We start from the raw sequence: 23,995 nt of genomic DNA, 5'->3' as shown, positions 1-23,995 counted from the left end.
GCTGCTGTTGTCGCAAATGCCCACCGGGATGTTTTGCGACACGCGCCGAGAGGGGACGTGTGTTTACCCCAACGGGCGTCTGACGATAGACCAGGGTCACACACGCGCTAGGCGGGCCTCGCTAAGGCCGCTTCGTTTGGAACCCTTGCGTGCGGAAGACTGCGAGCCGGCAGGTGAGACGTGAGGGGGAAATGATGATTTCGGAGACAGCGGTTATTATTCCCGAATACTACTATATGTTTTGATCATCCATCTCGAACAAACGGAAACAAGATGCGTAATGATTGCTGACAAGCGAGGAATGCATACTTGCAGTTGATTGCTTACAGCCTATTCAACTATCGTGATACGCAATACAGTGCCTCTAGCACCACCTCTTCCAATCCTATATAATACAACGCAACCACATGTCTAGCACGAGACATTTGTCTAGTGCATGCTACAACATGGCGCTCTCCCCGTGATGATAATGATGACGACGACGACGAACCGTGGCTTGAGAGCCACCGCTCAAGTACAAGCTTTCCCTGCCACCCTCCCGAAGCTGCACGTGCAGACATTGTGGTATACAGATTTGTTCTTATGCTAAGCGCGCAAGACAAACAATACTTTTCCGTGGGCGCGCGGAAACCAAACAAAAAGGAAAGATGGGAGAATAATTGGTAATCCAAGATAACAAAAGAACACACATAACGCCAATAAGTCCGGAATGAGACCTAGAGTAAACCTTTCTCTCCATGCGTCATGTCGCTGTCGTAAATGCGGTAGATGTGAAGCAAAAGACAAAACCACCGCCATTATTGCATCCCTCACCAACACGGCGGAACTCGATATCTATACAAAGACGTTCCTGTCCAAGAACGTCAAAGACGAGGCCGCCTCAGTACTGTCGCTGCTGTTCACGGAATCGGCGCTCTTCTTCCGCCCGGCGGGCCTTCTTCTCCCGCTCCAGCTTGATCTTGTGGGCCTCTGTTCCATCGTCCATGAGCGATTCCTTGAACCAAGGGTGTTGCAGAGCCTCCTTGGCCGTGATTCGCTTCTTGGGATCATACACGAAGATGCGTCGTAGTAGATCGAGGAATTGCCTGTTGAAGTCGGTGTGGGCAGGGATGGTTTCCTGTACACGTTAGTCGTCGTCAAGTCATGCATTGTGGCTGGACGTACGGGGAGCTTCTTCATCGCCTTGACATATTTCTTGGACGCTTTGTTGGTCTCGGCATTGGGGTAGTCGAGCTTGTAGTTCTTAAAATATCTCGCAGCACTAGTCATGTCAGCAAAGAAACTTTCTTCAGCACAGCGCATGTATCTACTTACGAGCTTGCCGAGTTGCGTGATGATCCACGGTCTTGCTTATAGACTGCTCGCACGATATCCCGGTCAATCTTGCCGCTGCAGACGGCTTCCATCATGGCCAGATGCTCAAGGTTATCGTGCGTCTGGAACAAGGCGTCGCCAGTGAAGAACTCGACCAGGATGCATCCGATACTCCAAATGTCGCAGGGGAAGCTCCAGCCTAGGTTGAGAATAATCTCTGGCGCACGGTAGTGACGGGTTGACACAACAGACGAATGGTACTCGTCGTTAAAGGTGGCCGATCCAAAGTCGATGAGTCTGATTTCCGGGTCAAGAAGGACCTTGCGATGTCGTGCGGTCCTGTTGACCGTGGTAGACGATGATGGTACAGTTCTATTGTACGTGAAAGTCTGGTAGTTATTGTTGACAAGCAAGATGTTTTCTGGCTTCAAGTCCGTGTGGATCAGGTTGAGATCATGTAGAAAGGCGACGCTGGTGAAAAGCTGCTTGGCGAATTTCTGGATGTGAGAGCTGGGGAATGGCACAAAGCCGTTGGACTTGAGAAAGTCAAACACACTTTGGCCATAGAGGTCAGTAACAATGCAGATATGGTTTCGGTAGTCGAAGCAATCTCGCAGGTGTATGCATCGGTTAATGTTGTGCTTATCGTTGGAAGCCAGTGTCGACAACACTCGCAGTTCGATACGGCTGGCGTCTCGGTATTTGGGCACTGATCTGATGACTTTGATGGCGCAGTTTGTGCCTTTTCGCCTATCGTAGGCCTGAACGACTTTGCCAAACGTGCCCTGGCCGAGCAGCTTTGTGATTTGATCTATTGGTCAGGTGTTAGCATCCACAGTAACACATGGCGGTGTGGGAGCAACGTACATCGCTCGGTGAGGTCGGCATCTGGGACTACAATGTAGTGGCCGTCTTCGTCGTCGACCTTTTGATCCTTGTTGTATGATTTCTGAGTCGCGTCAGTATCTGGTGTTTTGAAACAAGAGGCGGGCATGTGTGTGTGTGTGACTTACGTCTTGGATGACCTGGACATAAACATCTTTGGCCTTGATGACTGGGTTGGGCGGTGGCTGGTAGAGGCTAAAAGGGTCGTCATGTTGGTCTAGCTCTCGTCGCTTGGCCTGCTTTGCTTCGTCCTGGACTACGGCGCGTGTGCGCTTCCGTTTCTGGCCAGCGGCTGTGGTGTCGTGAGGCGAGATGTTGTGGCCGTTGCTGACCTGGGAGCCGAGCGAGGTGGGCGCAGTGGTGTTGAGGGCAGAGGTTGTCCTGTCGGTGGATAGCGAGTGGTTGGGCGAGTCGTAGTAGGGCGTCTGGGTTGTCGAGTACGAGGTATGCTGGTTGTAGACGGGGTCGTAGGCTGTCGACGCGGTTGTTTTGCGCTTCTTATCTGCATGGCGCGCCGACGAGTTTGCGGCAGCGTGTGCAGCATCGTCATCATCGTCGTCGTCGTCGATAACAATGACCTCTCTGGGGATGCCGTTCTTGTAAAAATCGGCCCAGTCCGGGTTCCGGCGTCGATGAGCCGAGCCGGCGTCGGTCGCGCTCATGTCGATCGGGGCTGGGTGAGGGATGGGGGGCAGCTGGGGGGGTTGTCTGTTGTGGGCAGTTGCAGTTGCAGATGCAGCGGTTCGGCGCAGGTCAGAGGTCGAGGAGCCGCTAGCGTAGCCGTTGTAGAGCGAATTGCCTATCCGACCAGAGCCGTTGGCAACCTGGGCATTGGAGATGTTTGGCTGGTAAGCGTGGTGGTGCGAATAAAACTGATGATGGGGCGGGAGTGTGGCCGTGGCGGTGGAGGGTGTAGACATGGTTGGGCCGTCGTCCCGGGGCATTCGAGAAGCGACGTCGTGACGCTGCTTTCGCTCTGCGCAGCCTAGCGGGTCAAGCACGTCGACGAGGCTGCTGGACGGCGCAGGGCAGCCGTGGATGCGAGCACTGCGAGGCGAGCAGCGGGAGCGACGAGGGCGAGACGGGCGACCAGGAGGCAGCACAGATGGCGATGCACTCGAGGGCGCGGGCGTGGTGTTGTTGGTGGTGGTGGGTGTGGGTGTGGGTGCGGGTGCTATGGCGGCAGGCCTGGCCAGTCGAGGGCGCTCTCTCTCTCTCGCTCAGAGTCTCCGGGGGTGCGGAGAAGAAAGGGCCTTCACGTCGGTTGAAGGGTGTGCGTGAGCCAGAGCGGCGTCAGCTGGGCGGGCTAGGATGGGTGTGTGGTGTGGTGGCAGCAGAGGGCGAAGGGCGAGGCACAAAGGCTGTAGTCACACATGCCCGAACAAAAGGCAGAAAAGCGTCGTGGTCGCCAGACGGAGGGCAGCCAAGGTCGAGATGACACTTGCGGAGTCTGTGGTGAGAAGCCGGGCCTGTGCGGTCCACTTGGTCGTCATTCGCTTTCGCGGCACGCCAGCGACCGTCTCTCTTTCGCGTCTCGCGCCACTCTCGAGCCAGGCCAGGACGACGGCCTGGGCAGGTCAGAGTTTGAGCTTGCGACTCTACAAGGAATAGCCCGAAGAGGAGGGGGGGGCACCCAGTCATCTGCTGCTCTGCCCATCCATCCACGAGCCATCCATGAATGAATCCATCCATCTACACGTAAACACAATTCCGGCTCCGTCTCCGTCTCGAAACCGTCGCACACGTCCAGATGCCCAGCCCACAGGAGACGGAGAAGAAGCCGTGCGGCTCTCTACCCCATCTAGAGTACCTTGGCTATCTAATGCCCTACCTGCTAATTCCTGGCTTCCTACTTTGATGCAGCAATTCGGCCCAAAAGACACCGCTTGTCTGCTCCTATGACGCCGCCAGAGTGAAGCGGTATGCGCGCAACATGGTCACGAGAAACAAACGGTCCTGCGCCCATCCAGCATGTCATCTGCTTGTCCAACCAGCCTTACCTTGCAGCCAAGTTCGTCTTTTGTTGAGAATAGGCGTCTGCACATAATTCTTTAGGCCCGATCATGTCCCCCACGACGACCCTGGGGGAGCGACTTGTCGAATGCGTTCGCCCGTCGTCGTCGGTGTCGTCGTCGTATATATAGTAGTAAGTTATATAACTATGTAGCTCCAATATATACACTTTACCATGTGCCCCGATTTGGCTGCTGTCGCTTCCGCTCTTATGCCTGAATACGAGCGCGGTCCCTGCCGCAGCTCGACTAACGCTAAAACACCCTTTTCTGACCATGACACATTTTCCTCCTTCTTCTTCTCGCTCTGCTATCCGCTGCTACATACATACATACACACATCCACCCATTGATCCAGGAACGGAACTGCTCCCTCACTACATGTGCCTGAGTATAGGCTGAGGTGAGACCTGCTGCAGCATGCCCCGTCGGTATCGCTTGGCTCAGCCATTACTCAGCCCACCCACTGCTCGCCTCACGGTTGCTGCACTCCACTCTGCTACTGCACCCAATAACGTCATCGTCCAACGTCTGCCCTTCGCCCTCCACCACTCCTGCGCTTCTGCTCCCACTCCCCAAAGCCCGTCCAAGCGCTCCCGGCTCAATAGCCCATGGCCCTCCATCCTGTCCATCCGCTGCCTGTCAGCCGCCTTGACGCTCCCTCTTGTGCGCCTCCTTGTTGCGTCCTAGCGCTGGTATAGCCGCCAAGGCTGAGTCGTGGGTGACTTTCTGCATTTATGGCGGCGGCGCAATTGCCTCTCGGCACGTGCCAGACACATCACCCATTGGTGGATATCAAGACCGAACATCGCTTGCATTGCCCCAGTCTACTAGGTCTACATTCAAAAGCCGTGCACTCCACTTCGCATTGCTTCCCACTATGCCAAAGCCGATCAATCTCTTGGCTATCTACCCGTGTCCAAATTGATAACAAGACATACTCAGACAAAAAAAAGTCATTAAACGAGCGTGCCGACAGAGCCCTGACTCGCAAAAAGAACAATCTATCCTCCTCCACGTACTGGAGTACGGTACGATACAGTACGCTCTTAATCCATAGTCAGACAGCCCCCATTCGAGACACCATATTCAAACAGCCGATCCCATGCAAATTTTTCTGGCAACTGCCCGTCCATCATTCCAGACCAGATACTAGCCATGGCAGCCGCCATGGGAAACAGACATGAAGGAAATTCGTGCATCATCATTCGTAGTGACCCAACCAAATATATACCGCTCGACCATAGCAACAGTCGACTACAACTTGGGCGGGCTGTTAATGTCTTCGAAAAAATCAAAAATCAGCTTGCCCACGCTCTCAACAATCGTGTCGACATCACTGTCCGTAATGTTGAAGGGTGGGGCAATAATGATGTGGTCTCCGCGCTCGCCATCAACGGTGCCGGACCCTGGGTAAACGTAGACATTGTATCCGTCTCTCAGCCCTGTACACACAAATCAGCATTCTACAATGCCCCAATAGCAACTCAGGGAAAACCTACCTTGCTCGTGAATTCTCCACGCTATGGCTGCCTCCGGGTCAAATGGCGCCTTGGTCTTTTTGTCGCGTACAAATTCAATCTGCAACACTCAGCTCAGCTTCGCCAGCACTTGAACATTTTGCCAAACTTACCCCTCGGAAAAGGCCTGCTCCACGTATGTTTCCGACGTTAGCATGATCGCCAAGGCGCGCCACCAACTTCTTCATTAGCTTGTCCCCTTTATCCTTGACATTCTCCACAAGATGGTCCTGGTGCACAATCTTCTGCACCGCCAGACCGGCGGCACATGCCGCTGGGAAGTTCTGGAACGTGTGCCCATGAGCAAAACAGCTACTTCCGAGGGTGTCGACGATATCTGCACTAACAAGCAGTGCCGAAACTGCTGCATAGCCCCCCGCAAGCGCTTTGCCCACCAGCTGAATATCTGGAACCACCCCCTCCTCTTGCCAAGCATGCATGTAGCCCGTACGTCCCATGCCACACATGATTTCGTCCAGTATGAAGAGTACATTGTACTTTTTACACACCTTCTTCATGGCCGTTAGGTAGCCAGGCAATGCTGGAACGCAGCCAAGTGCCTGCGTAACAATGTCAGTCATCAGAGCCGCCATACCAAGTATCAAACCCCCAGTGCACAACTCACCGCACCCACAACTGGCTCCATAAAAAAGCCCGCCACCGTGTCCGCACCAAGCTCGCAAATCTTGCTCTCGAGCTCTTCTGCCAACCGCTTCACATACTCATCTGCAGTCTCCCCGTCCCTCATGTCTCGATATGGGTTGCATGGAGAAACAAACTGCGTGTTGTCGGGCAGAATCTGCTTGTACATGTCTTTCCGCCCCTTGTGCCCACTGACTTCAAGAGCACCCAACGTCGCTCCGTGATATGATCGATCACGAGCAATAAACCACCGTCGGCCAGACTGGCCCTCTTGCTTCAACTTGGAGTGGTACTGATATGCCAGTTTCTTAGCCGCTTCGGTAGCCTCAGAGCCTGCCTCATGTGAGCTTGTTGGTTCTAATGTCCATCCAACTCACATTACCTGAACTGTAAAAGGCCACCTCAGCCATCTCATCGCCTGTCGATTCGACAAGATAGTCTGCAAACTCCCACGCTGCCTCTGTGTCGAAGCTCATAGAAGCTGCGTATGCGACTCCCGTTTCTTCTTGTCTCTTGATTGCCTCATGAACTCGCTTGTCTCCATGGCCAATGTTGGACACTCCAGCCCCACCAGAAGCATCAAACAACTTCCAGGTCTTGGTGCCATCGGTGACTGATAGCCAGCTTCCTTTCGCACTCGTGAGCCAGAGTGGGACACTCCTCACACTGCGTTTGAGAAGTGGACTCCGGCGGTTCTGACGTTTCCACGAAGCCGCCATTACTGGAGTGCAATTGTCCGTTGATGGTGAAGCGCTGTTAACAGACACTGTGCAGGAACTGCTACTTTCATCGAGCAACAGGGCTGGCGCCATGATATAGATATGTTTCTGACGAAGAGTTGAGTGGATTGACACAATGAATCAGAAGCGGAACTAACGAATCTTGAGAACCGGAGCGGGTTACCTTGAACTTTATACCACCGAGGCTATTCATGGAACCACAATGCGACATGACCGGTAAAGCTTCTTTTGGAAGCAGAAAGTCTACCACGTAATCAGGGCCCAGGTCACTAGGACCATAGTTTGCAAAGTCGGCAACCCGAATCCAGTTTGATATTCCGAGCCGCGCGGGAGGACTAGAGTCGGGGCACTTTTCCCCGATAAATGGCTTTGGCTTATGACTAGCTGAAAAGTTGAAAGAAGCTTGCGCATGCGTTGCGCTGGGAAAGTCATGGGCTTATTCATTCTCGCGGAAACTCAACGGTCAATTGCTTACCAGAGGTATACCCGGCCGACCAATCACCTCTGGCTGTGGCACTCTTGCATACAGCATGTGGTTTCCAACGTTATCAAACGACTGTCAGCCCTGTGTCATGGACAATTTTGTGTGTAAGACCAGAGTAGGGCGGCACAGTTGCAGCCATGTCAGGGCAAGGCGCCGGACGCTCCGAGGACAGGCACAATGGCTGCACACATAGCGGAACCTGTGGCCATGGATTATGCCCTGCTGCCAGGGCAGCCACAGAGGCATGTGGGAGGATGCAGCACCCGAACCAAGCAAAAGTAGCCTCGCGTTAGTTGGACCCAAATGCACACGATAATGCGCTGTTGCCACATGGTTATGTGGGGATTCCTAGAGACCCCTGTGTGGTAGCAGTAGGGTGAGCAAGGTTGCTGCTGCAACATCCGCATGCGTCTAGTAAGTGCCAGGGCGATCGGATCGGAATTAACCGTTTATCTTGTGTAACGAGACTAGAAGAGAACACTCCAACACAGTCAGCCTGAAATGGTTGCCAAAAAAGGCACACAAGCATTGCCAATTGACAAGAGTGCTTCGTCATTGCAGACCAGAAGCAGAGGTACTCCAAAGTAGCCAAAGGCAAGACAAGCCTGGTGCATGCCGCTGCAGGCGCCTCCACAAGGGGCTGACCGGTGTCATGGATGGCTAGTGGCCTCGCGAATGCCTGATGAGTTGACGTGACTGTGTGCGATGGCCAGACTGGAAGTTCTGGTAGGGGTGAATAACCGCAAGATGACACGAAGACACTAAGGTGAAGCATTCGACGACATCTTGGATACGGAGGCTGACCGTCGGTCAATGATTCGATGGAGGCATGCCAGGTGACGCCAATGCGTCTATACTCGTACGTCCGTAGTCGACCTGAAATAGTCGGACTCTACTCAGCTTGGAAGGTCCACGAGGAGCCGGGTGTACGGAGACTGGCTGCAAATCCGTGACACCAACACGACATGACAGTATGAGGCGGCGGGAAAAAAGCAAGCCTGCAGACGCCAGGGTTCGAGTTTGGGACAGCGATTGGGAGGGGGCTCTTGCAGCAGAGCATCCGCTAGCAAGTGAAGCGAAGGCGGCTTGGGGGTGGCGGCGAGGGCCACAGTCGTCAGGCCTTGCTATATTGGCAGGTAATCAATCGTGGCCACGACCCTGCAGCAAAGGCTTGGGCTTTTGCAAGTGCCAACATGCGGTGAAGGGCGAAAAAAATTCACTGGGCCCGTCAGTGTTGGCCGAGAGGTGCTAGAGGATTGGAGTTATCAATCAAGGGCCCGAGACGGAGACGGAGCAGGCCAGCACCCGGGCCGTAGCGCACAGAAGAACGAGAAGCCGACCCGGACCGGCAGTGCCTCGTTCGCTGCCAAGCCCGTCCCTCTAGCTTCCCCACATTCGTCCAACCGCCGCCGTGGCCGACATTCACCACCTTTGGTTGCCCATTGAAGTCGACGGGCTTACGTCAGGTGAGTGAGGCCGACGGCAACATGCCGTAGACGATGTACGAGATGTACGCACCCACACGACCTCTGACCCATGCACAGCGTCCACCAGAAAAGCACTGCCACAAGGCCCGACAAGATGAATCCCCGCGTTGAAGAGGTCAGCGACTCGGACAGCGAGCCGTCCGAGATGGACATTGACGACGTTCCCTATCTGATGAATGCGAGCAATGCGCCCAGCACTGGCAACACAACCATGATGCCGCCAGCCATGGCCTCGCAGATGCTGCAGCCCCAATCGCCCTCGATCAAGACGACGACGGACCGCGAAAAGTCAAAACACTACCAATGCCTGTACCCCATATACTTTGATATATCACGAAGTAGGGCGGAGGGTCGCCGTGTGGGCAAGGAGCTGGCTGTGGAAAACCCTCTTGCCCGGGAAATGGCAGACGCGGCAGCAGACCTTGGTTTGCGGACAGTCTTTGAGCCCGACAAGACCCACCCCAAGGACTGGAGCAACCCTGGTAGAGTGCGTGTTTTACTAAAGCACGAGGGTAAGAACATGCACCAGCAGATTAAAAATAAGCACCACCTCTACATCATCATCTCGCAAGCCCTCAAGGCGAACCCAACACAGAAGAACACTCCCTTCCGACTGCCAATTGCAGGTCTACCCATGCCCAAGGAGATGCCAGAACCAGCGATACCCAAGGGCTGGAAGATGAACAAGATTCTCCCCTTGCACTCTCCAGCCCTAACAGGAGGCGGTGTCAGCGAGAACTTTTTACAGGACATGATGGCTGAGATGACAGGCGAGGCAGGCGGCAGCGGGGCAAGTAGCGGGGCAGAGTCCAAAAAGAAGATAAAGGACAAAAAGAAAAAGTGAGCGACTAGCGGTGGAGGAGGTTGCCGCTCGCCCATTGTCGTGTCCATACCACTCCCAGGGAGCAGAGGACCGGTAAACTTTCTATGTCGTTGCTGCAGCTGTGCAGTCTTGAGGTTACCAAATCATGAGACAGGTACCTCGACGCACGTCTAGACAGGGTGCACAGCAGGATTTGCTAAAACCTGGTATTGTGGCGTCTGCAGAAAATCAATACCTACACTACTGCACTAATACCACGCTCTACGTTGACTGAGACCATGACTTTGATCGACAGGACCACACAGTCACTCATGTCGGCTACTGGGTTTGGGCTTGATCCCTCCCGTCTGCATGCATGCATTCCCTATCACGTGGGTGCAAGGTGTCGTGAGCCATAGCCCCGCAACCTCAACATCCAAGCTCAACCTCCAGTCCCGAACAGTCTGTCCGCGGGCCGATCGTCGCAGTTCCGGGCTAAAATTGACATGCATGCACCCCTGCTGACCATGCAGCATTATTTCTGAACGGCAATATCTCTAATTCGTCCACATTCGAATCATTTTCCGTATCTCACACGTCGATTTAGTATTTGTTCTTATCGAACCGGTCAAACAACGGCCAATGCATGAAGAGTCAGACTGGGATTTGTTGACTTCGGAAATACACTGCGTCTGCTTCAATACGAGTGATTGTGGCCTGAACCTTTACGGCACCCTCACCAATGACCACCAGGCCGGGATAGACCTGAGTATTACCCACCGACTGTGGTTCTGAGCCACACCTCTCCAATCGTTGTCGTTGGCTTTCTCTGAATATTCAACATGTGCACCCTAATCGCATTCCAAAAACATTCGACGCATGCTGTCTTCTTTCTGATCACCCGTCGCAACATACATTACGTATTAGATTCACAAACAACACGTGAAAGAGAAGCTCTTTGTATCATATCCAAAGTGGTATCCAACAAGATATTTGTTTCCCGACTGCTCACATGTTCAGTGCTTATACTCTATGCTCCTTCCTATATTGTCAAGTGGTCAGGCCTCGCCCAGACTCTAGCTATGAACTGCGTTCCATGCTGCCAGCATCGGGCATGCCGTATTGCTTCCGCCTACTCTAGCTATTTATGTATATGTTCGGCCGTTGGGAATGCTGTGTCACACTGATTATCCAGTCAACTTCTTGATACCGTAAGCATGCTCGGATATTGCAGCATCCACAGTATCCGAATAGACCTTTGACGTCCAATGTCATGCTATGGAGTGATCGGGGGGCGACTGCCGTGCCCTCGACTACCGATCATTACGACGACTATGAATTTGATTGGTATACACGAAACCAACATGTATCCTTGTCCATCGCGTATGTATCGCACGACTCTAACCAGGGCCTCGGCTCAGCTTCATTAAGAACTGGCCGATTCCCTTACGCAAACACCATCCGATTATCCAAACAAGGGTTCAAGTACCCTTGCGTCACCTTGCACAGTGAAGATCGAACGTATGCTGGCGTAGTCTATTGAGCCGAGACCCTTGCGCTAGAAAGTACCGGTAGGCGATTTCCACTTTTGGTTAAACCGGACGCCCCATGCAGGATGAACACAAGACGGTTAGGCAGAATGCATTGTCCCTCACACGCACGCAAAACGTCTGCATGCACCAAAAATGTGTGCCGTTATTTCCACTCCACGAGAGAAAAATGACCCATCACATGATTGCAATTGAATGCTCATTGGGAGAAGCAAGTCTATCGGACCGACTTGGAGAGCATAATCAGGCATTGCTCGAAAACCTGCAGATCCCGAACGGTATTGGGTGAATTAACAAGTAGTGACTAGGCAAGTTTGTTTCAGATTAGGATGGTGCCATTCTACTGCAATTGCGCTTTCGGGATTCCGCCGCATCTTCCTCATTACAGCAGAGTTGGGGAATTTGATTCCTACGGATCGACGGAGGTGTGACAACCCAGGTGAAAGCGAATTCTCTCAAGTGGGATACTCATCCAAGAAACTAGACCACCTCTTTTGGTATCCACACCTGTGTACCCTAATTACTTGCAGGGGATAGCGAGATGATTTCATCCGCCCTTCGAGTACTAAAGGGGATTAGTGAATAGATACATTGGAGGTTCAAGACTATCCCGTCCTCTGTCCCAGTTTCTTTGGTCTCTCAGTCATCTGGTCTTTTGGAGTGGTGTGTTAGTCAAAAATACCCACTCTAAAGCCAAGTAACAACAACACCATAAGAGGAAGGAAATACGTATCGACACTGTAGGTTTGCATGGAAACGGCAATCCTAGTAGAAGCCAAGACTGGACAAGTACATGCGACTCACGTCATTGAGTCATGAAAGCCCACTTGGTCCGTCTTCTGCAGACTTGGGTGCATGTATGAATCGCAGTCGAAAACAAGACACTGCACGTTGGACTTGACACTGCCACACAGACTCATCTCCCTTCCTGTCCGGCACATCCAACCCCACATTCTACTTTGCTAACCCCTAAATAGGAAAAAAAAAGTACCACTCCCCTACACCCACACTACTACAATACCCCCTAGCCTAAACGCAAAGGAAGTAGGAAAAAAAGAGGTATAACTCGGCCCGAGCCAACCGCAAAAAGCACACCCCCAACCCTAGCGTATCCGTCCCACCCCCACCTCACCTCCCGCGAAAAATCCCCCTAGTACTCCACCAAAACATACCTCTAGTCCACCCCATCACCTCGCCCATATAGTCAAAAAAAACATTCAAACTACGCAATTCCGCCCCCCCCCCCCCTTGCATCCCTGACATTTCTCGCTCGTCCCTGTAGGTATATGCACGCATCTCCTTCCTCCCTCTTGCGCTTCTCTCTCCCGCTCCATGCAGCCCTAACACGCATGTGGTATGTACGTCGAATTGGGGGGGGGAGACGGGGAGTTTTGTCCCCCCTGGCCTAACTAACTAACTAATCCGTCATCTTAACTAGTACGTTAAAGAGGTAGTAAAACAGCGGCGCGATTATTTGTCTGTCGGTAAGTATAGTATATCATCTCTCTTATTTGGATACTACTACTGCGATGGAGGAAAATGTCGGAAGAAAAGGGGGGGGAATCTAGATGCGTGTGAGTGACCATCTCTCGAGCATTTTCGTAGTATGTCATGTCTCGGGCGGAATGTCGGCGGCGGTGCAAGCGAGGGGCGATCTTTTTTGGGGCTGAAAAGGAGAGGGTTTGCGTGCATGATGCACTGTAGATTTGCTTTTTTTCCCTAGAAAAGGGGGGGCGGAGATAAGGGGTTGTGTGTGTGTGGCCGCGTGCAGGTCTGGAGGCCAGTGGCGTTGTTCCTTTTTTTCGTTATTTGCTTTTTTTGTTGCTTGTTTGGGGGAGGGTTGAAGTCGGCTTTAGGGGAGTGGTGGCATGCAGAGGAGCTGGGTTTGAGGGGGTGGGATGAGTGTGGAGTGTGGAGGCATGGGGTGCAGGAGGCCTGGGGCTAAGGGATAAGGGGTGGATAGGTTTGATTTTCTTTTTCTTTTGAAGATATGGGGTGGCTTGTCTGGGGTTGTGTGGGATGCTTAGTTGGACTGTCGGGGATGATGATGATGGCTGGTGGTGTGTTAGGAAGTCGACGTGCGTACGGCTTGACTCGGTTTTTGTCGGGTAGGAGGGATGACACTTGTGATTTGGATAGAATGCGCGATAAGGGGGGTTTAAGACGGCCTTGTCTCATGGCCCTCGAGTCCTACAAGTTTTCCTGAGTAAGGTCAGCCTGTATCAACTGTCATGATCCTTTGACACTCACCATAAACACTTCATCTTAGGAACAAAGTCCATACATAGTTTGAAACAACGCATCTGCAAGAAGTGATAGAAGTTTCAATACTTGATTGAAAATATTTACAAAAAGCTACTGCTCCAGAAAGTATTTCATAAACATGCCTTAGAGCCCATCCAATGCTCTATGCCATTGCCATCTCTCGCTCGCTCATCTCCACATAATTGCCATTGCAAGCCTCATCAAGGATATCCTCGACACAGTTGCCAGCAGCTTAGTTACCAGACTGCTGGGCGAAACCCAGCCTGGGGCCGTTGCTGCCCATCTCGTGGATGACGTACTTGCTCTTGAGGAAGACATCACCGAAGATGTTGAGACCAAGGTCAGATCCCGACTGGAGACCACCGAAGCAAGTGCCGTCGCCGTTGGGAGCAAAGTTGATGTACTTTCCAGGAATGGTCTGCTTGACGCCACCGACAACGATGGAGAAGTCGGGCAGGGTGCTGGAGCAGGGGAAGACGTAACCTCCCTGCTGGGAGTCGACCTGTGCGCCACGGACCTGTCCATAGTAGGCGCTAAGGATGGAGTCATCGACGTAGACAAGGCTGGTGCCGGTGTCGGCAATAGCATCAATGCTTGCCGAAGTGGTCTTTGTGCCAACGGCATAGCCAGTGGCGGAAAAGCCCCAGAAGCCTTGGCTGTTGTCGACGTTGACATAGGTGATGGCACCGGTGTACTTGCTGGAGTCGATGAAACCAAAGTCGTAGGAGCCAGCAGCGTGGTACTTGAGGTTGACAGAGAACAGCGGCTTGGCGAGCTGAGACTTGACAGTGTCGAAGAAAGTGGTCTGTTGGACAGGCTTGACAGTGTTGATGGAGCTCATGGCGAGGCCCAAAAGACCATCAGTGTTGGCATCGCTGGAGAAGGAGGCCGAAACTGATTGGGCAGCCTCAACAGCTTGGGAAGTTGCAGTGATGGGACCAACAGTGACTGAAATAAAGTTAGCGTGAGTCCTGATGAGCACAAGAGTCTTTTGATGATGATATTGATCACTTACCCTTGTCGGCGTACACTTTGCCAGAGGCACCAGATCCGTCTCCATAGGAGATCTTCCAGGTGTAGCCACTCTTGACCTTGGATGGGTCCACGGTGTAGTAGGTACGACCGCTGAGCTGCGATTGGGGCTGGAGCGAAGAGTATACCCAGCTTCAGAGGTGTTAGTCTAAGCTCATGATGAGATTGCTGAAGCAATATGCAAAACTTACAGATCGGAGCTTCCAGTGTCAAAGTCCAAGTGGAAGGTCTTTGTGCCAATGGTGACTGGGCTCAAGTACGATGCATCGTACTGGTCGTTAGGGGAGGCAGTGACGGAGCCGCTGCTTGAGGTAGCCTCAACCACGACCGTGTTTGCACGGTTCTCAGCTGCCTTGAGAAGGCTCTCAGGAACAGGCTTGCCGTACTTGCGCAGAGCCTTGACCTTGTCTGCGGGACCGTTCTTCAGGTGGGTAGAGTGGGGGACCTGGTTGATAGAAAAGGTGCCGCGTTTGTCTATATCAATTCCAAGGTCAGTCAAGATTCAAGGGTGGTTCCCTTGTTTCGACGTACCGAGCTGGATGGGGTTTGCGGCAACGCTGCCGGCAAGGGCGAGCGCGGCTGTGAGGTTGACAATGGATGGCATAGTGGCAATGGATCGTGGAGACTCTTGAAGGCAAGCGAAAGAATGGCAGTGGAGCTGTGATGGATACAAGACATAGAGGTTGGACTTGGCTTTATACCAAGCATTGCCATGAGCATGGTGATGTGGGATCCACTTTCCTTGACGATGATGTGCTCCGTACCCTGTCGATACATCGTTTGTAGAGGGCGCTATGTTAGCGTGGGCTGTGACATCTCAGGGTGTTTAGTGGAGTATCAGTTGGTCACAGAATTCACTACTGCAGCCATTCATGGCAAACAACCCGATTGGGACGAGCCGCGAATGCCTTTTGTTTATTGGGCTCGTGTTTCAAGCGGTTACCTGCTCAATCAGACCTGGCGTGGATCATACTAGTGGGATCCGAGTGGGCGAGTGGGCGCATAGATGGACATGATGCTTCTCTGCAATCAACAGACAAAGAGGAAGGTGGCGAAATAAGGCCTATCTTGTGTAACTATAGGGCCGAGTGGGTGTATGGTGTAGTATTGGTCAAAAGCCGGATTAGTGGTCTACAACGGTGTGCGCTAACCGCCTCGGACGCATAGACTGTGATTTCCTTGATGTAGGGCTTGTACACAATAGGAAGGCTGGATCGACTGAACTGTTGGTAGCGTAGGTGGATGCCGCGATACTAAGAGTGGCGTTGGGGATTAAGTGCCAGGAGGAGCGAGTAGGATGCACCAGTCAAAGCATCAAGATACTGCCAAGCCTTGCCATTTCACTCTTAGCAGCGTTAAGCTCAAGCCAAGGCAGCCACAGCTGTGAAACGAAACAAGGCGAAACCCGGGGGATGGGCAGAGTACTGTTATCTTAACAGTTGCAAAGGTGCTATATGGCAATTGTGCGATGTACATGGAGTGGGCGATGCTGCATGATCACATGCCGTCCACAGACCCATAGACGACTGTCGTGCTACCCACATACTACTACGATGCGGCATGACAACGGTGTCTGCGAGGTTGGTTCCATGGAACTAGGTGTACTTCCGGCCGCCATCGAAGATAGCGATCGGCAACTCGTGATGCCAAATGAAAACCATCCGTGGTGGATACCCAAGGCATGAAATCAGAGACTTTCGGCAGTGGCTGGATTGGGTAGGTGGCGAAGTAGTCTGGCTATAGACAAGGGCGTCGAGACAGTTGACGCGCAGACTAGAGGATATTCGTGTATGTTGGACAGGCCTGCAATGTCTCAACGAGGGCCCGGGCATGATGCGAATTTCGTTGTTGGCCAGTTAGCCAGTGTTTCTGGCGGGTGCGGCCTTTAACCTTCCTGTTTGGGCGACAGGCCGACAGATGAAGCGTCATATGCCCCTGCACACGTGCACCACGCCTATGGAGGGTACCAAGCCTTGTGATGCTCCTCTTGGACAACGCTTATCACTCTCTTGCAGCCTCGGCGCTGCCGAACAGCCAGGCTTGCATGACGTTTTGCCGCAACCCACCGATAACACGTCCTGGACTCTGTCCATGTACTGTGTAGACATGTCTTCAGCTGTCAAAAAAAAAGTCCTACACCACACCACCTGCCGCTTTGGCATACGCCCCGGAGAATTAAACTCCCAAGGGCCGATTATCTCCCGCAGATTTTTGCCCGCTAACTACCACACTCTTCCCTATCCTCCTCCTAATTACCTAGGCCAAGCTGCTATAGGAAGCTTGGTATTCACGCCTCATTTCATGGCACTCGCCTGCTTCGGACTTGAATGCCAATCGGGTATCATTCACAGCAACCGTCCTCTTCACGCCTTTTCTCTAATCAACTAACAGTAACTCACATGCACTACACCTCAACTATCCGCTTCCTGTCTGCCCGCTAACAGCACTCTCTAGCTGCTTGAGTGCTGCCCGGTACGTCTGCTTCTTCCCATCAGCCGTCACTGCACTCTCCTTCCATTCCATACGCCTAACCTTGTTGTTTCCGCGTTTGATGCTGTCGCCCTTGGCTATCTGCTTCAAGAACCACGCCGCCTCCGTCTTGCTAAACAACGTCCACGCCTGTCCTGCCTTTCCAGCTCGCGCCGTCCTGCCCACGCGGTGCACATAGCTGGTGATGCTTGTCGGCAGGTCGTAGTTGATCACGTGTGTAATGTCAGGAATATCCAACCCTCGAGACGCAGCATCCGACGCAATCAAAATCTTGATAGCCCCAGAACTGAACGACTTGAGCAATTTGCGCGACGCATCTGCTGTCAATGCCCTAGTCATGGTCTTGAGATGGTTCTTGAATCCAGGCATAAGTGCACTCAACAAATGCGACAGGCGGGATGCGCTCTCTGTACTTTTAGTGAAGATGAGAACGCGGCCTGTTTGCTGCGACATTGATGCTTTGCTGACTTGACCTGCGTCAGAATCATCATCTGACGAGGAGTCGGACGAAGAATCCGACGAGTCTGAATCCGATGACGACTCGGCCTCTTCATACTTTTCTGTGAAAACAAAGTTGAGCAGCACGTGCAACAGGTGCAACGGCTTGTTCGCGCCATCGCCAACGTGCACGGCAAACTCTTCCAGCCTCGATGGTAGCTCGAAAACATTGTCTTCAGTCTCCATTGGCTGCAGCTCCATGCTCGCATCCTGCACAACAACCAGCTTCGGTCGCTTCAGCTTCAATGTGCCGAGTTTGCTGACGTCCTTTTCCATTGTTGCCGAAAGCACAATTTTAGTAACTTGTCTTTGGGGCAACGCCACCGACCAGGCAGAGTTTGCATCCCGTAGTTGCTTGGCCATTCGTTCTCGAGCATTCGTAAACTCGTACGGAGTTTCACCGTGAATCGCATCCATCAGCACGCTCGCCCAGCCCTGGAAGTTTTGGTTAAGTAGCTGGTCTGCTTCATCAATGACGAGCCATCGAAGATTGTTGAGCAGAAAGCCCGTTGTATGCTCAATGTGCTCTACAAGTCGGCCTGGCGTACATATGAGAATGTCCACGCCCGAATCATACTTTGGGACGTGTCCGAGAGGCATATTCTTCAGGTCCTCGTATAGTCCTCCTCTTTCCATCAGGCCCATTTGGTGCTGCTGTGACGCTTTCTCGTTGAGCTCTTGTGCTCGTTTTGGGTCGTATTGCGCCCTCATCTTGACAAGCTGCTTTTTTTCTGTGGCGAATGCGACATTGCCCAATGCTGTTCCAAGTTTGATCTTTGTGCCAGTACATAGTTCTTCGGCGACTTGAAGAGCCTGGTTGACAAGTTGTCGGCTTGGTACAACTATAATTGCCGAAAGTATGGGGACAGCACGATCCTTGAGCGCCTCGATAATTGGCAGCAGATATGCTAGCGTCTTTCCAGATCCCGTCTTCGCAGAGACACATATGTCGCCAAGGTGCTGGTCAAAGCCAGGGTGTAGCATAGGTAGTAGTGCCGTTTGCACAGCCAAAGCGTCCTTGAACCCTTGTTTCTCCAGTTTCTTCACGTATGTAGCGCCGACACCAAGCTCGGAAAATGGCACCGTCTTAGATGCCTCGATGGTTGTGGGCTGAGCGAGCCATGTGGGAAGGGTAGAAAAGGTCGGTTCGTATGCTGGCTCGGGAACGGGTGCTGGCTGTGGCATGGGCTCTAGATCGTGAAGCTCTTCCTCCTCTTCCTCCTTGTCAGTTACCTCGTCTTCATGCTGTTGGCTCTTCGCCTCGGCTAGTTTGGAGGATTTTTCGAATTTGGAAAGTATGCTCTTGTGCTTCTTTGCGACCTCGTCACTCTCGTCGTTTGCTTCTTCAGTTTCGCGCTTTCTCCTCTTTGGTTTCTTGATAGATCTTGGGACTACATCGCCTTCTACAGGTGTGGTCACAAACGCGACGACGGGCTCATTTGTGGTATGCGCAGGATTCGAGGTTTCGCTGTGTACTGGGGTGGGTGAGGACTGTTTTTTGGGCGCAGGCGCAGGCGGCGCAAACCGCTTGAATAGAGGGCCAGCCATCGCGTGTGATATCCAATGCGATCCCTGTGTAGAAACTACTCAAGCAGTAGTATGAAAAGATTCGTGGCGCTTTACAACTGTTGCAGTAAAAGAAGTCGTGCACTAGGAATTCCGGGCCCTAGAAATTTGGTCGGAGCTTGGAGAGCCAAACGCCGACCAGTGACGCGCCTCGGATTGTACATCCACGCATGCACATGCGACAAAGGCACCGCTCGTCGCCCTCACCCACCAATGCTTCGATGAGCTGTCATGTGTCCTCTTCTTGAGCAGAGTCGAGGAAACTATCCTCCCGCACCGCCATCATGCCGTACAACATCGCGTTCGTACTCAATGCCCCTCGTGCCATGCACCCAAACTAACACGCTGCAGTATGGTCAGCGACAACTTCTACCCCCAGCCCGGTATGAACCATACCAACAGGCAATGAACTTTCTTCTCATATCCTACAGGAGGAGTAGAGAGTCATATGTACCAGTTATCAAGCGTGAGCACCCTCGAAGCCGCTAGCCCGTGACTTGTCCTCATCAGCCCAGAAACTCATCGACCGTGGACACAAAGTCATTGTCATCACCCATGCCTACGCCGGCCGAAAGGGCGTGCGATATTTGACCAATGGACTCAAAGTCTACTACGTTCCCTTCTGGGTCATCTATCGCGAGACCACCTTTCCCACCGTCTTCTCTTTTTTCCCCATCTTTCGCAACATTGTCATCCGCGAGCGCATCGAGATTGTCCATGGACACGCCAGTCTGAGTAGCCTTTGCCATGAAGCCATCCTGCATGCGCGCACAATGGGCCTGAGGACAGTTTTCACCGACCACAGTCTATTTGGTTTCGCTGATGCTGCGAGCATTCTAACCAACAAGTTGCTCAAGTTCACCCTGAGCGACGTTGATCATGTCATCTGCGTCAGTCATACTTGGTGCGTCTTTTCCCCTGCCTCACCTTCATCTGCTGACCAACGACAGCAAGGAGAACACCGTGCTTAGAGCATCTCTCGATCCCCTCATGGTCTCTGTTATTCCCAATGCAGTAGTCGCCGAAAACTTTCGTCCTCTTTCGCAAAACTCGCAAGACGCAGTGCAGCCCAAGGCGCCGGGCCCTCGACAACCCATGGACCCGGACGAGATCATCACAGTGATTGTAATACAGCGACTATACTATAACAAGGGCACCGATTTGTTGGTAGCAGCTATCCCTCACATCATTGCGGCAAACCCAAACGTTCGCTTCATAATTGCCGGGAATGGTCCCAAGGCTATCGATCTGGAACAAATGATTGAACGGAACGTGCTGCAGGATAAGGTTATTATGATCGGCCCGGTCCGCCACGAAGAAGTGCGTGATGTCATGGTGCGTGGGCACATCTACCTCTGCCCATCGTTGACCGAGGCATTCGGTACGGTCATTGTAGAAGCTGCATCATGCGGCCTGTATGTTGTGGCCACAAGAGTGGGTGGTATTCCTGAAGTCCTACCCACCCACATGGTGGAATTTGCGGCGCCCGAAGAGGACGAACTTGTTGAAGCGACCGGACGCGCGATTGCCAAACTGCGAGCAGGAAAAGTCAGGACAGAGCTGTTTCACAACCAGGTCAAACAAATGTACTCGTGGACCGACATTGCGCAAAGGACAGAACGAGTATACGATGGTATCAGTGGTGTGATTAGCCATGGCGAGTTTTACCAGGGTGCAGGGGCAGCCGGTGCATGGAGCGCTACTCGAGGCCGAGCCGGTGTGCAAAGCTTTGCCCTCATTGAACGACTTAAGCGATATTATGGCTGCGGAATCTGGGCGGGTAAGCTCTTCTGCATTTGCGTCATTGTCGACTACCTCATCTTCCTGGTGTTGGAAATGTTTGCGCCCAGGTCAAGAATCGACATTTGCAAGGACTGGCCGAAAAAAGCCATCCAGCCAAAACCAGAGGCGCACAAGAGATATGTGCGTAATATAGATGATGACACGGGAGTGCTCAGAAAGAGGAGCTCGAGATATCGCAAGCCGAAAAGAGATGTACTAGAAGATAGATGAGAAAAAGAACAGGAGAACATGGAAGTATTTTTTTTGAAAAATATGACTTTTTTATTGTTCAATATTACGACTACTGTCGCCCACCCTATGAGCATGACAGAGAATCGTCAAGAAGGTAAAATGCTATCTACTCAAAGCCCGTAGGCGGTATATCATACCGGAACGCTGAACCGGTAACTCCTCCCATAAGAAAACGCCGGTAAAATGCTTTGTACAAGAACAAGGAAGAAGGAGAAGAAGACGCAGAAAACCCATTCACACATGACTACTCTCGTGGAGCTTAGGCATAGAACCAGTACTGCGCACTGTACTCGACGGTGAAGCTACCCTCGATACCCTCGCACGTCTTGGGCGCAACACCACCCGCAGTGTGTATCCGGTAGACCTCATTGTAAGCCCAGTGCTTGTCAGTACCAACAGTAGCATTAAGCTTCAACCACGGGACGCTACCGAGACGGTTGGTACCCAAGCTGGCAGTCGTAGGGGCAGGGCTCTTTGCATCAACCGAGCACTCGACACGGCCGTAGTCGGCATCTTGGGTCTGGAGCATGAACAGCGGGACACCGGCGGCGGTGAACTCATGGTGGCCCGAAAGCCGCTTCTCGGCTTCTGGGGAGACGGGGATGGCATAGTTGAGGGCCAGGTTGGTGACTTTGGCGAGGGTGTCGGTGTTGAGGCGGGCGGCGTCGCAGGTTACGTTGAAGAGGGAGGCGACGGCGCCGACGGCTTTGGGGACGTCCGAGGCGGTGGATGAGGCGCAGGTGTAGTTTTGGGTGCCGCGGCCGATGGCGATGTGGCGGAGGGAGGTGCCTTGGGCTGGGGCGGCCAGGGGAGTGGGGGCTGGTTGAATTGTTAGTATGTGTGTGTGGGTTGGAGGTAAGTGGAAGAAGGACGTACCATTAGGAAGCTTGACGTTGGATAGGTCACAGAGGGCGTCGGTCTTCTTCAGCTGCTCGTAGATACCGACGGGCAGGTGCTGTCTTGGGATGAGTGCCGCGATGGAATCGGCATTCTGTGTTGGAGCGGCGAAGAGAGCGGTAGGCGCAAGAGCCAAGACGAGGCTGAGGGAGGTTGAGAAGATCATTTTCGGATTGGAGATGGTAGAGGGCTTAGGTGGATGTAGGTGTTTGTTGTGGTGTTTGTGTGTAACCGTCGATCCAAGGTTGTTGATAAGGCACTGTATATGTATCTCCAAGTGCAGGAAGGTGAAAGTGAAGACGAAAAAAATAGACCCTGACTACACCGATCTTTTCCCAGAATAGATCTTTTAGTGAGGATGTGTGAGCGTGAGTTGGCTTTGTTGCTGACGCTGATGCTCCGCTTCCCTCTTTCGTAAATAGAAAAAAATATTCTCGGAACGGAATCTATCCGTAGTTTAAATCGAGAAAGTGAATTAGATAAAAAAAAATCACAAGATGAGTGAAACGGATGCAAGATTCCCAGAAAAGAAATTCAAGGCAAGAAACAATCCCAGTACAATGGAAGACCGTTATTCGTGGAGCGGGAGAGGGTGTGAGAGAGAGGGGAAGTAGGCGTGTGTGAGTGTGTGTGAGTGAGTAAGAAACAAAACAAAGCCGTTCTCCAACAGTTCCTATATACACAAAACTCGGCTCATAAGAACTCTAGACCAACGCACGCGACACGACAGCTTGCTTTCCAGCGCGTAGTCGACATAGTACCAGGCCCACAAACGGACATGGGCTTCTGAATTGCCCCAAACCCAGTCGTTTACACTTCCCCCCATGTCACGACCGCTCTGTTACCGCCGTGGTACCCACTTTTTGGACCCTTGCCAGCCGCGAAAAAAAAAGACCCCAAATATAGCTGGCATGGGTGCGATTGGACGACAGCGCTCTACAACAGCCATGCATAAGCGGGAGAGGGGCCGTGCGTTTTTTGTCTTTCTTTTCTTGGTTCGCTCGACTACCGAGGCGCCCAGAAGCGAGGAGGAAGAGAAAAAACAGATTGACGTGCTTAGTTCTAGGCTACATGGGGGAGCTGGCGCGAACGCCTGACGGGGGAGGGAGGGGCGGGTTGAGCAGTGAATATCCTAGGAGCGGAGCGTGAAACTGGTGCTGGTCATGATGATGGCGATGATGATTTCATTTGAAGTAAGTCATCTAGCTACACGTGAACATACGCCCTTTACGCTGATGCGATTGCTGACCACAAAGCCATGGCGCTGTTTCTCCAAGATACCTCCCCAAAAAAAGGCTTGCGTGCACACATACAGCTGCATGTTACGCCCTACACACGCAACTTGATCCAACAATACACACACATGCTTCATCTCGCAAAGAAGAAAACAAAGGTATCGTTTACCCACAAAACAAACTATACCAGCGCACATAATGCCCCAGCATCAACACCGCCGGTGGAAATTACACACATACCCAAAATATCCCACTCCATGGCGCAAACCCTCTCTCCAACGGGGGGAGGGGGAAGCACCGCAATCCACCCACACCCGCAGAGCCGCCCGTACTACAACCATACATAGCACCATTCTCCATTTCCCACCTACCCGCCCTCCAAATACGCCATCAAGTATACTTACCCATGTACCCACGCACCAAACCCCTTCCAGAAGGTCCCCAGATCCCCCCCCAAAAAAAAATCGCTAGAACAAGGAAGGAAATGATAATAAATAGCGACATAGAAACAAGTTTTGTGTCCCTTAATATAGCTTCTCGTA

General features: G+C 52.5%; 7 protein-coding genes across 7 annotated transcripts; 2 read left to right on the top strand and 5 right to left on the bottom strand.

The window, feature by feature from the left end:
* Nucleotides 1–880: 880 nt before the first annotated feature.
* On the bottom strand, nucleotides 881–3,119 carry COCVIDRAFT_113501 (hypothetical protein; the record flags this gene model as incomplete). Its single annotated transcript, XM_014695736.1, has 5 exons — nucleotides 881–1,117; nucleotides 1,165–1,261; nucleotides 1,315–2,125; nucleotides 2,182–2,263; nucleotides 2,328–3,119. The coding sequence occupies 5 exons, from the start codon at nucleotides 3,117–3,119 to the stop codon at nucleotides 881–883; spliced, it is 2,019 nt and encodes a 672-aa protein (XP_014551222.1).
* A 2,349-nt stretch (nucleotides 3,120–5,468) lies between these two features.
* Nucleotides 5,469–7,185, bottom strand: COCVIDRAFT_113468 (hypothetical protein; the record flags this gene model as incomplete). The annotated part of the gene is made up of 5 exons (XM_014695735.1): nucleotides 5,469–5,656; nucleotides 5,714–5,792; nucleotides 5,845–6,291; nucleotides 6,357–6,706; nucleotides 6,756–7,185. 5 exons carry the CDS (start codon nucleotides 7,183–7,185, stop codon nucleotides 5,469–5,471), a joined length of 1,494 nt encoding a protein of 497 aa, XP_014551221.1.
* A 1,993-nt stretch (nucleotides 7,186–9,178) lies between these two features.
* COCVIDRAFT_31192 (hypothetical protein) lies at nucleotides 9,179–9,928 on the top strand (the record flags this gene model as incomplete). Its single annotated transcript, XM_014695734.1, has 1 exon — nucleotides 9,179–9,928. The coding sequence occupies one exon, from the start codon at nucleotides 9,179–9,181 to the stop codon at nucleotides 9,926–9,928; it is 750 nt and encodes a 249-aa protein (XP_014551220.1).
* A 4,005-nt stretch (nucleotides 9,929–13,933) lies between these two features.
* Nucleotides 13,934–15,217, bottom strand: COCVIDRAFT_113511 (hypothetical protein; the record flags this gene model as incomplete). The annotated part of the gene is made up of 3 exons (XM_014695733.1): nucleotides 13,934–14,649; nucleotides 14,717–14,865; nucleotides 14,925–15,217. Coding segments are annotated over 3 exons (1,158 nt in total), but the record flags the coding sequence as incomplete, so codon positions are not given.
* Nucleotides 15,218–17,148: 1,931 nt separating this feature from the next.
* COCVIDRAFT_20478 (hypothetical protein) lies at nucleotides 17,149–19,269 on the bottom strand (the record flags this gene model as incomplete). The annotated part of the gene is made up of 2 exons (XM_014695727.1): nucleotides 17,149–17,667; nucleotides 17,848–19,269. The coding sequence occupies 2 exons, from the start codon at nucleotides 19,267–19,269 to the stop codon at nucleotides 17,149–17,151; spliced, it is 1,941 nt and encodes a 646-aa protein (XP_014551213.1).
* Nucleotides 19,270–19,571: 302 nt separating this feature from the next.
* COCVIDRAFT_31189 (glycosyltransferase family 4 protein) lies at nucleotides 19,572–21,300 on the top strand (the record flags this gene model as incomplete). Its single annotated transcript, XM_014695732.1, has 5 exons — nucleotides 19,572–19,588; nucleotides 19,639–19,670; nucleotides 19,719–19,753; nucleotides 19,803–20,191; nucleotides 20,238–21,300. The coding sequence occupies 5 exons, from the start codon at nucleotides 19,572–19,574 to the stop codon at nucleotides 21,298–21,300; spliced, it is 1,536 nt and encodes a 511-aa protein (XP_014551218.1).
* Nucleotides 21,301–21,580: 280 nt separating this feature from the next.
* On the bottom strand, nucleotides 21,581–22,384 carry COCVIDRAFT_42435 (hypothetical protein; the record flags this gene model as incomplete). Its single annotated transcript, XM_014695731.1, has 2 exons — nucleotides 21,581–22,140; nucleotides 22,198–22,384. 2 exons carry the CDS (start codon nucleotides 22,382–22,384, stop codon nucleotides 21,581–21,583), a joined length of 747 nt encoding a protein of 248 aa, XP_014551217.1.
* Between the last annotated feature and the right edge of the window lie 1,611 nt (nucleotides 22,385–23,995).

This window comes from Bipolaris victoriae, assembly GCF_000527765.1.
Source record: "Bipolaris victoriae FI3 unplaced genomic scaffold scaffold_148, whole genome shotgun sequence".
Lineage (NCBI taxonomy): Eukaryota > Fungi > Ascomycota > Dothideomycetes > Pleosporales > Pleosporaceae > Bipolaris > Bipolaris victoriae.
This window is presented reverse-complemented; position numbering and strand designations above follow the sequence as displayed.